We start from the raw sequence: 13,514 nt of genomic DNA on the forward strand, positions 1-13,514 counted from the left end.
TGCTGACTAAACAGAACAAATTGAAGTGTTCCAGGTGTTACTGTATCATAACTCCCATCAATTCTATTCACAATGTCTAATAATGAGGAATACAGGTATAGTCCAGCATAAAATGACATGGCGAGCCGGATTTGGCCTTTGGGCCTTGAGTTTGACACATGTGCCTTAGAGTATGTTCCCAGTGTGGCTGTTGTCATTGTTCCTGAACAAATAAACCTGAGAAAGAAAAGGTCCAACCTAAATGTGAGTCTTTACAAACACATCTAAGAAAAAATGTAGAGCACAGACAGTGCAAGCTTGAAATCCCAAATCTTCAATTCCTATGCAAACAAAAGCTCATGTGTAGTTGCTATGTACTTTCTGTCATGTACGTTCTGTCATGGGCCCATTAATACAAAGAATTAGAAGGTATCTGAAAGTATAAAGAACTGGGAGTAAGAAGCAAACTAAATCCATTACTTGTTTTCAGGTCCTATATTTCCAGATATTACAGATACACATTGGCACTTTACCTACAAAGAAATAATGTAAGTGGAATTTAGAAATGGTACTCTTGACAAACATACAAACACAAACATACAACAGTCTCATAAAACAGTTTAACAATAAAAAGCTCGGTCATAAAATGAAGCTGTCTGGATTTCCCTTTATGAAAAGAGAGTATACTAACTAGCCTCCATTTTTCAATAAGTTAAATTTACTTTGCTTTCCACTTGCTTACAAAAAGAGCAGAGTAAGCCAGAAGCAAAGAAAAAAAAAAAACAGGTACCAAAAAAAATATTAAAAGGAGAAAGCACACGTGTGTGCAATCTGGCCATCAAGACCCAGAACAGGGCCAAATTCCTTTCAAGAGTCAAAGAAATGTAGTTCTGTTCTCTTTCATCTGCAGTGGATTCAACACAGAACCTCCAGAACTGTAAATGGCTGTGGTGGCGGCTGAGAAGAAATTCTCTTGGAAATCCACCACTGTATCAAAGACCAGTCAAGTTTGTTTCAGTCCTCAATGATGATTGGTTCATCATTCACAGGCTGTTGTAGATGCGGGCCCTGGGGAGGCTGAAGGACAATAGTTTTGTATGGACGTCTTGCAGCCCGCTTGGCTTCCGAGAAAGAAAGAAACTTGCGGATTTTCCTAAGAGAAAACAAAAACTCGTCAGATAATGGATAATTCTCACCTTCGGAGTGAGAAGGGCGGAATATAAATACTGTAAATAATATATTTTCCAGTTCCTTCAGCTTCTGTAGAACTATTTCTTCAAGACCTAGAGCATATTCTTCTATATTACTTTTTCTACAGAATTAAGGAACTTTACAAGCAGCTCTAAAGCTCTTGTCCTTAAAAAAAGTCATCTACAGAAAGAATGATTAAAATTCCCACTAAGATTTCATTTAGACATTGGCTATAGAAGCAATAGTTGAGTTCCTAAAATTCTATTTATTTTTGTTTATACCAAGGTGGGAAACATATGGAATCCTGGGTATTGCTGGACTTAAGCCCGTCACAGAAGAGCTTAGAGAAGCCTGCTATTCCCATTATTCACTTATAAAGTGCTCTAAACACAAAGATTTGGAGTAATCAACTATTGTTTACTACTCAGCAAAAATTACAAGTCATAAAAGTTTCTCTCCCAGTCTCTCATGTTTTTTTAATTATAAGAGAGTGGCAATCTTCTCGGGTCTGGGAACTAAAGTATCCTTTCTAAACCTTGCTGGGATCCAGATCTGCTGTCATAACTGAATTTTTTGGTGCAGTGGCAAAGAAAACCCAATGTTTTATCTTTAAATATCTATTAATAATGATGTAAGTAATATTTTGTAGTATTGGCTTTAAAAAAAGGAACAAAAGTGTGACATACTCAATTTGTAACTACTTTTCTAAATGTTTGCTTGGTGTAAAACATAGGACTGTTGGCCAGTTACAAGGAGCATCTGACACTTCATTACTAGACCCTTCCTCAAACAGTGAACTCAGAAGCCTGGCTTAAAAACAACTTCTGCTTCAGTTTCACACTAGCCCTACCTCTGGCCCATATTGAAGGGCACGAACTACCTGGTTTCTTCAGTGGCCATGTAGAAAACATCATCAGGAGCGTCAATCCAGTTCATCCTCCTCCTTTTCACTGGAAACATGGTTCCACCACGGATTAACCGGACTTTTGTTGGGTATGATTTCCCATTGAGCAGCAAGCTTCGACTTGGTCCCTAATGCAACATAGAAAAAGAGGCAAAAAGTGTTAGATCTCCCCATTAAAAAACAAAAGAAGCAAACATTTCAAGAACAAGACTTTTTCTTGGTATTACAAATTGATTTTTCTTTCTTTCTGTTTCTCTGTTTCAGGTTATCACTTTTTACTCCTATATCTCCGGAATCATAGGAAGTGGAACACAGCACAACTTTATAATTGGGTGGTGATGGGAAAAGGAATTAAAACAGCCCAGAAAGGCAAAATACAAAGCAAGTGAACTATACAAAGAAAATAGAATCTGCTGCCTGTTTACTTTCAGGTGCTTATGATACCGAAACAATAATTTGTCCCAGTCCAAAACAAGTAGTTCCTGCTTCCCTTGAAAATAAAAATGTTTGATAAGGAAAGAAGAAAAATATACTTCTGGTTTTCTACAATGAAGTAATCAGTATTTAATTCTTTTTACATCCCTTCCTTTAATAGATTTCCTATAAAAGAGGTTAAAATAGCAACAAAACAACCAAGGCCCGGGCTGTGGTGCAAGCTGGTGATCAGCCAGCTGCGGCCAGCTGAGACCAATCACTCTGACCAAGAGGTCATGAGTTCGAGGCCAGCTCGGAGCCTGCATTTGTCTTTGTCTTTGTTCTATGTCAAGACATTGAATGTTTGTCTTATATGTGTAATGTGATCCGCCCTGAGTCCTCTTCAGGGTGAGAAGAGCGGAATATAAATACTGCAAATAAATAAATAAATAAATAAGGTGTTACCAAACTTAATGTAAAAGCAAAGCAATTTTTTAAAAAAATGTACAGGAAATGAAAAAGTTTGTTAAAAACAGAGTAGCACCTCAGTTGAATGGGACATCCAAAGAAAGGATCCTCACATACACATGGTATTTCAGCTACTTTGAAATCCAGCTTTGGGGAAAAGATGGGCTATAAAAGAAATACATTTCTGCAGATGTCAGAAGGAGAAACGTGTGCATACCTCCTGCTAACTCTGACAGAGATATCACAGCAGCAGTGTGAAGAAGTTTAGATTGATTAGGGACCTTTAAACATTGGAAGGGTGACAGAAAAAGGAGATTGTGGCAAAGTATTTTGATTTGGCTCCATGTCAGAAGTAGTGGTGAAGTACATCAGAAGACACAGCATCAATAAAATGATAATATCTGGATTTAAATCAAAAATAGTGTTGAAACATTGGTGAGGTGGCATTAAAAAACTCATCCTGTATAGAAAGTATTAATCATCTTAGTGTCGCTCCTGAAATCAACACTGCATGCACCCATATTTCTCTATCATGCAATACACTGAAGAAGGGTACACTGCAGCTCCTGGGACTTCCACTGACTCTCACACAGAGAGACAAACACCCTTTTCAGCCCCAAACCCATTTTCCAGCCAACAACACTTCAAAAAAGGGTATTTAAAAAAACTATTTTGAGGGCTTCTGCAACCGCAGACAACTCCACATCCAGAAATGTCCATAAAGACAACAAGGAGCGACACAATGCCATTTCTGGGTTGCAATTTATGATGTAGTCCACCCAATGTTCTCCACTTCTGCCCTCCAATGCAGTTATTCAAGCTCCAGACCATGCCTAACCTTGCCCACAAAGCAATACACTTCAAATCCACTGTGTGTTGTTTCACATAGGTTACAATACATAGTTTAACATGCAACAGAAGTTATTACCACCATTTGCTCACCCCTTTCTGATCAATGATATAACTAAAGTCAGAGAAGCAAGTATTCATTTAATTCAACTGCCTCCTTTTAGACTCCTTCTCCCTTTAGACTCCTTCTCAGCCTAAACCCAGTCTTCAACTGCATGGCGGTTGCAAGTCACCCTTTAAACTGAGCAGTACCCCATGCTTGCCTTTTCTTGTCCTAGTAATGATCATCTTCTGTCACAAAGAGCTAGTGCTATTTCAGAACCTTAGCTCAAAAGTGTACATTATTAAATAACTGGTGTTTAATCCCTGCTGGGTAGCCTAAAAGAATTACTTTGCTGTCAGTTTCGCAAAAAAGGTGGCAAAGGTCTTTATCTTTCTTTCTGGAGTTCAAGTTCAGTAAGGAACGCAGGGAGTGGTTCCCTTTATGAGAAAAGACTTGAAATCATCAACAATAAAGCCATCTTCATTCCAAATCTACTCTCCTTTTTACATTTAAAATGTAAAAATAATGAGACCTGTTATATCTGGTTAGAAGACTAAGAAAGAAAGAGGGAAGAAAGGAGAGAAATAAGTTTAATATTTCCTTTAAAATATGTTTTGTGGGTACTGCATACGTCCAACAAGCTGACCTCCATTTCCAGGAAGCCTCAAAATACTAATTACCTTTTAAACAAGGCACATGTTCCCCATGAGCTTTGATTTACACTAATGTGGATCTTTTCTCAATTTTGTGCAAAAAACAAAAAACAGCAATCAAGAAGCACAAATCTCGCATGTGACTATCTGCACACAGTGACCGAGATCCGGCATTGTCAGCCACAGCTACAACAACAGAACTCATTAATAAAAAGCCCCTTAACATGATGGTGAATAAAAGTAATGCTTTAATAAAGGGGTGAATAAACCGACTAGCAGTTATAGTAACCTACTATCACTTGCATTATGGACACTTTGTTATCCCAACAATCATTGTGCTTTCATCTTAAACCAGGCAGTGCCCCAATGAAAGAGAGGTGCTGCAGAGCAGGGCCCTGAGAAAATGACAAATAATCATGGGGCCTGATGAAATGGGCAGTTGGAGAGGCTCACTGGGATCCTGCTGCAACTGCTGGTCCCAATGCACCCGGTGACTGCAAAAACATTGCAGTCATAAGTTTCCGCAACTGCAAATTGCATGCCTTTTGAACCCTTTGGCTGAGTAATTGCCCGACTTAAGAAGTACTGCATATACCATTATTTTTTCAACTGTAAGATGCCATTGGTTGTAAGATGACCCTAATTTCAGTACCATCATCACCACCACCAAAAATACATAAAATACACGTGCAATTATAAGACGCACCCCATTTTAAAAATGCTTACATAGGAAATAAGTGTGTCTAAGAATTGAAGAAATACAGTAGTCAAGTACAAGTCAGTATCAGTATCAGCAATTTATTACGGTCTATGACCAGAATATATAGAAATGGGCACAGGTGCCCGAAAAGGGGAATCGCAGTTCCCATAAAAGTCAGATAAAAGAACAAGTTAAAACAATACTCCCCCTTCAGCTCCTACAGCAAAACAAAAGAGGATTGCTGACTTCTACTCAAGTATAAGTTAACCTCATGTATAAGGAAAGGACTAGATTTGTAGACAAAATCATGGATAATTCATTTCCCAAAGAGAGGCAAGTACTAATGCTGTCTCAAGGGGTCAGCCATGTCTTGCAGCACTATCACTTTCCCACACAGGAATTCAAAAAGAACTTTCACCATTTTACTAAAGGAACAAGATGGCTTCAAAAAAAAGTTAAGGTAAAGCATTAACTCTTTTCAAAAGAGAACCCATCCTTTCTCAGCGCAGAGTGGCAAAAGTCAAGGACCAGATATTTCCTGTATAACCTAAAAGAAACACAAACCTGCCCCTATGCTCTCAGCACTCCTTTTGAAAGATAACAGAGCACAAAAGAGCTCTCTTGCTTTCAGCGCTCACTTCAGAGAGGATGGTTCTTTTTTGATAAGAGGTAAAGTATACTACTCCTGCTGACTCATGGATACACTGATCCAGGTTTCCCCCCCTAAAAATTCTATACATGTAAGTGTTGGCAATTACATTCAGTAACTGTAAACATGAATCCCCAAAGTATGACCATACATCCGACTTATAATTTAATAAATAGTGACCAGGATGCCAGTTAAAAGTATTTTTGTGTGTGCAAAAAACAAAACAAAACATTTTATTCCCATAATCCCACATATATTTCTGTGCAGAATAGTTTCTCAAACACTTCAAAACATGTACATACTGTGGCAAGAACTAAACAGGAATATCAGTTTAGTCCTTCAGCAGAGAGAAATCTGCAGTAAATATTTGTTACTAATGCAGTCATAAATCTATATCCTTAATCTACAGTACAGACTGCTATCTATGAAAATCTCTCAAAACTAGTGTCAGAAATCTTAAAAGCACATGAATATCCATAGTTCCAAGACATAAATTAAAATTTTAATGAAAGTGAATACATTTAATATTTGAAAACTGTAAAGACAAACAAACATTTTTACTGAAATGTGGGCACTTGATTCACAGTGGTATAACACTTGCAATTTCCTACCCCAACATTCATAATTGTCAGTTATTCCCTCTCCGTCCTCTCTTTATTCTACAGGTTCACAGAGACCTGACCTGGCTCACCGTGTGCAGTCACACCCTGGCTTGCCTTCTGGCATCATGGAGTTCTGCAATAGGATCTTGGTCACTTGATTTTCAACATTAATCTAATTTCAGTTGGATAGCAACATTTATATTCTTTTTTCAGATACTATGATGCATGGTTTTTGTTATACCACAAATGCGCCTAATGCTGCTGACAATATTTTTTGGCAAAATGCAATCTGCTTTTCAGTTTGACTTTCAAGTCTTTGACTTGGCAATCATGCCGCAATTGAAAGCAAGCTCCAAAGACATGACATGTTGGGATGGCAGTTGAACCAAGGGATAAAGGACCTGCTGGAGCAGATTGTGGCTGCTACAAATAACAAGATTGTTTCCTCATTTGCTTTGAGAGGAAATAGTAGTTTGGGAAGTGGATCTGAGTATTTTGCACTGTTCTCCTTTCTCCTCCTTTCCAATTACTTTGCATAATTTCTACAGGAGGAAGAAGGCCTTTGTTTTCTTCACAACTCCTTCCCATCATGACCTGCAGAGTGATATTTTGAGGACTGGCCTTGGTTTACATGTGCACGTTTATTTATTTCATGTTTTACATCAGCTTCCAATATTTTAATGCCCACACAATACTAATACTTATCTTTGTGGAATTTCCTAATATTAAAACATATTTATTTTATTTGCATCAATGTTTACATGTTCTTTAATAGAAGCATTTTTACCTGTTCTAAACTGAATACTGCCATCACACAACTTGGAAAAGCCAGATGTTGAATGATACTAATATTCTTTTTCTAATTAAATTTAAAACAAACTATACAAAACTCATATTTCTAAGTATGAAAATATGTTTTTCAGCATCATTTTATTTTCCATCCTAATTTTATTATATTTACATGTATTGGTGCTTTTAGTAGCTACTACAAAATGGTGTAAAATATACTGAAACAAACAAATAAAAACAAAGCTATAGGTAGCACTTGTAAATCAGGGAATACTTCCATGAAAAGTTTTCAATAGAGACTGAAAATCAAAGAAATGTAGTCTCCTAATGGATGGGAGTGGATAGACTAAAAGTCTACTCTTGGTTGTCCCTAAAGCAAATTGCTGATTCATAAGGAGCTACTCAGAACATTTCTTCAGATGACTTTAGTGCTAGCACAGTATGATAAAGGAGAAAGCAGTACCAGAAATATTCTCATCCTAAAATACAGTCAGTGAAAATCCAAGGTGTTGCTGTGGATTATATGTGTGGATTGCTGTGGACATAGGCCAATGAGGCCACATGGTTGACATGGAGAAGGCTCCATGTTATATCAAGCAAAAAATCCAGAAGCAAAGTCAGCATGAAGCCACAAAACTAATGCCCACTGCGCCAGCACAGTTGTGGGCTGACAGCAGGGTGGATGGTGTTGTAGCTCTCACAGCTTGCTAAAGCCCAATTCCCTTCAAGGCCACCCAAAGAGCCCTTACTGAAGCATTTTCATTAAGTATTCTATGATGTGGTTTTCATATTTGCTTTGTTATCAGCTGTAGTATATTGGTTTCCTTCTTGTGGAATATCTTTTAACTAAGGTTAGGCACATATCTACATTTCTCTGATTGCCATTCTCTGTTGAGTACCTTTCTTTTCAGGCAAGTGTTCCTTCACTGTTTTATTAAAATGCTAGCTTATTTTTATATGTTCTGATATCTCATATGTTTATTGCGTAAAATAATATAATATATAATATAATAAGGCCTATCTTAAATGATTTCATAAAATGGGAAACAGAAGAAGCATGCATGACAATGATATCTGCCCTCCAGTTACATTTAGCTCAGGCATGGGCAACTTCGGCCCTCCAGGTGTTTTGGACTTCAACTCCCATAATTCCTAACAGCCTACCAGCTCTTAGGAATTGTGGGAGGTGAAGCCAAACACCTGGAGGGCCAAAGTTTGCCCATGCCTGATCTAGCTGCTCCAATCATGTCTCAGTAATATGCATCAGGCTGGTGTCTTTCATGATAAAGTCTTGCAGCTATATTTTATAAAGTCATTATGGTTATATAATACTGTCTGTTAAAGTGATTTATATTCATTTTCTGTTTTGAGAAATCTACTATAGAAAAAGGAAGTCAGTTGAAGAGGCAAGGCCATGTATGCCTACCTGTGCTTTTCCTTATGAGTGCAGCTACAGCCATGAATGGCACACTGTGAAACTTGGGTAGTTTTCTCTTGTTCAGAATAGACCTTCAAAGTAGAATGAGAATTGCTTCCTTGCCCTCTACTGAGGATGAAGACAGTGAGACTGTTACAGTCCATGTGGAACTGTAGGCTGATTTATATCAGGAAATGGCCAGTCCTCTGAAGAGACTTGTCGGATAATTTAGGAAATCACTTCAGACCATTTAGCAAATAATGGACTGTTTGCTTAATTGCATTGGTTCATATGGCTAATCCATTTTCTGGACTGTAACTCTGTTCCACTTCATTCTAGGGACTCTTAATTAGTCTTCAGTACTTACTAATCACAGTGCTAAGTAGAAATTTCTCACAACTTTGGCTAGAAATGCCAGAAGTTGTCATTATACAAACAAACAAATGTGACAAACTCCTTAAAATAAAGGTTGTACACGTATTGCATGAATATATTGTACAAGGTGGCATAGAAGTCTGAAATATTTCTCCCCACATTTATGAGTTTCCTATCAGATCGCTTACAATGATACCTGACACCTGCCCACAGTAAATATCTCTCAATAAAAAGATGAAACTAGACAAGTAAAACTTTTCCCGAAAATCTTCTTAAATGGTAAACTCCAGATTCCTTAAAAATAGAACACACAATTTACATTTGTTTTGTCAGTCCCTTGATTGTTCTAATATGCAGAGCCGAGTAAAAAATCGAAATAATATCTGAGAAAAGCACAGGCAGAAGGAATTATGTTGTAAAGCTGTCTACAGCTAAAAGTTTTGGAAGGTGGTCTTTACTGAATTTTGTTTTTAAAAAACAAACATTCTCTTACCATTTGTCTGGTTTGTCCGTGGTTAGGCAGACCTAACAAACAGGAAAGAGAATAGACCTCGTAAGACACCGTTGCTTTTCCAAGACAAAAAAGAAAATACAAGATCAAAACAGCAGGACTATGTTTGCAAAAATGGCTCATTTCCGAAACAGGAGTCACTTTCATATTTGCTCTTTGGTGATTATTCAAAATTATCTGCTGAATTAGCCCCGCAAATTGTTACCATAATCTATATTTTTACTACCCTATGATAATCAATGAAACTAAAGAAAACATGTGTGTACTTGTTGGAGCAAAATACTTATTTGTGTGCTTGTCTGTCTTCACTTGCCTGAAGAGCTGAGATTGTATGCTATTTTTTGGTAATTAAGGAATATACATTACTGCAAGGATTCCTTTAAAATACTGTCGTTGTAATTGAAAAATATTAAGTAAAGTTTTATTAGTAGTTCACCCATGAAAGGTGCTCCTTGTTTTAAAACGGTAAAATGGTGAGAAGAACAAAAAGAAAAAAAATCTCATTCTTTTAGAAATTGCCTCTTGGACATGCTTGATTTTTTAAGAAGTCTAATTTCCAACTATCAATCAACATAAAAATAACTTCGGAGTCAAACTGGACAATATTTTCAGCATTTTTTAAAACAAGGTGCCCATATATAGATGAAGCAATGAAAGATCTGATTGCCATGCTTTTTCTCACATAGGTATCTTGTATTCATCACTTTTAGTTTTCTGAATAATCACTGGAGATACCATGGACTTAATTTGCAAGTCTGATTACTAGGCAACTCTATGAGGAAATCCTCTTGTGGGAGGGAAAACCATAAGAAATATGCATTTCCCTTAACATCTAGTTTGATCCTTGGTATATCAGTAAAGTTGCCAGCTTGGTTAACAGACTGGGCTCCAGTGACTTTAATCCAGAATGAATGATGGATCAAAGCTCTTCCTGTGAAGATTCACTGAGAGAGATGAAAGATACTGGTTCTCCTTCAACATCCAAACACCAACTTTCAGCTGCAACCATCCTTTCCCATTGCCTCTACAATGAAGAATAGGGGAAGGGGTAAAAAGGCACTAGCAACAAGAATAGAGCTGTCCAATATTAAAAATCACAGGGGCCCCTTTCTGTATCCCACGAGTCAACCCTATGTATCACTGAGTTCAGAAACAGGCAGAGTTCAGAACTGCATTATCCAGATTTAGTTTTTTACTAGAATTCTGAGATCTATCAATAGAAATCAAACACATACTGGTCATGAGAGGTGGGCACACACCTTAGACTTGAGAGAATATAATGCTTCAGCAGATGTGTGTTTTCAGAACAAGGAGTGAGTTTACAGTCCTTCCTTATAAAACTTCACTCATTTCCCCAAGTAACCTGAGATGAGGGGACTAAAACCCACCTTAGTCCAGCATCCCATTTCCAACACTGACTAGGCAGAGGTGCCTATCAATCCTATAAGATTTAAAACAGAAACATTTCATAGGTGTATCTGTTTTCACTAAGCCACTCAACCAGTCTTCCTGCTTTCCTTTATGTCAGAAAATACAGCATGTTAAATTATCATAGTTTAAATTTTAGGACAAAAGTGAAACGTGATACAGCTGGCAAATTTTAATTTACACTTAAGGGGTGTCATGATGATTTAAGTACCAATTATTGCATTTTATGTCCAGTTGAAGTTGTAAGAAGATCAATAAGACCGGTTTAAATGCTAAACCATGTAGTCCATCCTATATTGTTGTGAACTACATGTTACTAGAAATCCTGATTCTTTCGAAGATGTTTTGCCTCAAGAGCGAGATCACTGGAGTAGGGTGATCTTATCCATCTACTAATTTATTACACCGCATCAACCAAGTCCTGAGGCACCTGTAGTCAGGAATGGCAAGCCCAATTTTTTTGTTGCAAACTAGCTTAAGTATATTTTGTGCTGTCCATGTCTGAACCCAATACCCCATAAAGGGCTCATGCAGCCTCCTGTTGTCTTACTCCCAATTCCTTTTGTCATCAGGCAGCCCCTTCTCATTTCCCATGCTTTTCCCATCTTCGAAATCTCAGCAGTAGTGTTTTAGCCCTCTCCTTTTTTTTTTGTCTTTTTAATCAATCTCAGAAATCTTAGGAATAGTACTTAAAAGAGCCCTTTACCCTATTCTAGCGAACAAGGAGTCACCATATCTAACATCCAAAAAGCGATCCAAGAAACAATTTGCCCCTATACAAGAATGGGTAGCAGGAATATGTTAAACTCCCCTTTTCCTAACCCATTTTAAACCTCTGGAATAGTAGCAACAGTGTTTTAACACACCCTTCTTTCTCTGCACACACACACAAAACCTGTCTTAGAAGACAGTAGCAGTACTTGTTTTCTAGACGACAAAAAAAATGTCTTGCTGTATTATTACCCTTTTGTTTCTAGGAAGTCCCTGTGTGGGATTTCAACTTAAATTTGGCCATCAGAACTTGAACAACCCATGAAAACACTATTTTGTTTTTCTGCCATTTTTAAAATTACTTATGCCATGCCTACATTCTGCTTCTAACAAATCCCCCATTTGGTATTTTGGCTTAAAACTCACACTACCACTTCAATGACAAAAACAGTCAGCTTTTGAGTACAATAAAGTGATACTAAAATAGACCCAGATGCAAAAACATTTTCCTTTACTGTAACATAGGCAACTTGAAGACATAAACACATAAAATACATTCCCACCCCCAATGTTGGGGGCCTACAAAGAAAAGACACCAACCAAGAGTGGCAACTGAATGTTTGTTCCTTTAGTCAACAAGGAGATTTGAACATCACCACTCAATAGTCACTTAAAAGAAAAACAAAAAGTAAATCTTAAACTGCACACTACACAGTTGATGCAACATGTGGTTTAAGTTTCAAAAGGGAATCTTTTGTTCCAGGATAGCTCTTCCTAACTATAGAATTCATCATCGATGAAACTTTGGCCAAGATCCATAATATCAAGATGTTGCATAAAGTTCCTTCCAGGCGGAACTGTGCTATATCACCTTGCTCCTCACCCTCAGGACTCACTTTCCTCCTGGGAGCTGTTCCTCCACAGGTATTTGTGGTCAGTGGAGAAAGAATGTTGGAAAAGCAACTTGCTATGTCCCTGATGCCAGATGCAGCATAGAAGGTATTCTCCAGGACCTCCAGCAGCATGCCTTTGTTGTTCTGTGTTGGGCTAGAAGGACAAAGCAAGCAGCTTCTCTGATACCACTCATCACAAGAAATGGGAGTCTGCACAGGAGGAAGGAGAATCTTTAGCAAGTAGGGATATTGTGCAAAGAAGGTATGAATTACTTCCTTTGCAATAACCATTAAAAGGCATACTCAGGTATTAAGTAACAGGATGATGCCTTGGACCACAGAAGTTCCACACCTTTCTTTCACTTAATGAAGAGAGGGCTACTGTTATGGCAAAATTTAGAGACATCTGCACTACTTGTAATGATTACAGTTAAGGGGGAAATGGAATTGTACGATTTATAGTTTACAATCCATAATCCAAGCACATGATTGCACACATTCCATTACTTTATTTTTGAAAAAGAAAAGGAAATTCGATGTACATATAATTGAATGAATAAGAAAGGTAACTTTGCTCTGTGGAGACAATTGCAGTTCTATTTGCACCTTTAAAATACAGATATAACATACAAATGAAGACCAGAATGCATGAGAGACCATTAAATTTGAAGAAAAAAAGTTTTATCTAATGACAGACAATTGCTGCAACAAGACAAGCTAGCCTTGAGTCAAGTGTCTGGAGAGCGCTCAATCTCTAAGTTAAGAGGAACAGCAGCAAAGGGCCTTAGACAGTCACAAATTAAATGAGGGAGAGAGGAAATACATATTTCCATCACATGTAGCATCCATTATAAATATGTAATGGCTGTAAGGTTGTGTTCTACAGTACTACAACTGCAATAAAAACAGCTATGGCTATTGAGTAATAGAGAAATTAA

At 37.5% G+C, this 13,514-nt stretch overlaps 1 protein-coding gene across 3 annotated transcripts in view; it reads right to left on the reverse strand.

Annotated features, from left to right (window-relative positions):
* Positions 1–459: 459 nt before the first annotated feature.
* Positions 460–13,514, reverse strand: part of mta1 (metastasis associated 1) — a 59,837-nt gene continuing 46,782 nt past the window's right edge. For 2 of the 3 annotated variants that reach the window (XM_008108974.3, XM_008108975.3), the window contains exons 18-20: positions 9,527–9,558; positions 2,051–2,202; positions 460–1,132 (exon numbers count right to left, since the gene is read on the reverse strand). In XM_008108974.3, coding sequence (XP_008107181.1) covers positions 994–1,132; positions 2,051–2,202; positions 9,527–9,558 — 323 coding nt within the window. In that variant the 3' untranslated portion in view covers positions 460–993. Of the gene's footprint in view, positions 1,133–2,050; positions 2,203–9,526; positions 9,559–13,514 lie in introns of those variants that run through there. The other variant, XM_062979438.1, reaches the window with a different exon arrangement.

Source organism: Anolis carolinensis, chromosome 4, assembly GCF_035594765.1.
Source record: "Anolis carolinensis isolate JA03-04 chromosome 4, rAnoCar3.1.pri, whole genome shotgun sequence".
Lineage (NCBI taxonomy): Eukaryota > Metazoa > Chordata > Lepidosauria > Squamata > Dactyloidae > Anolis > Anolis carolinensis.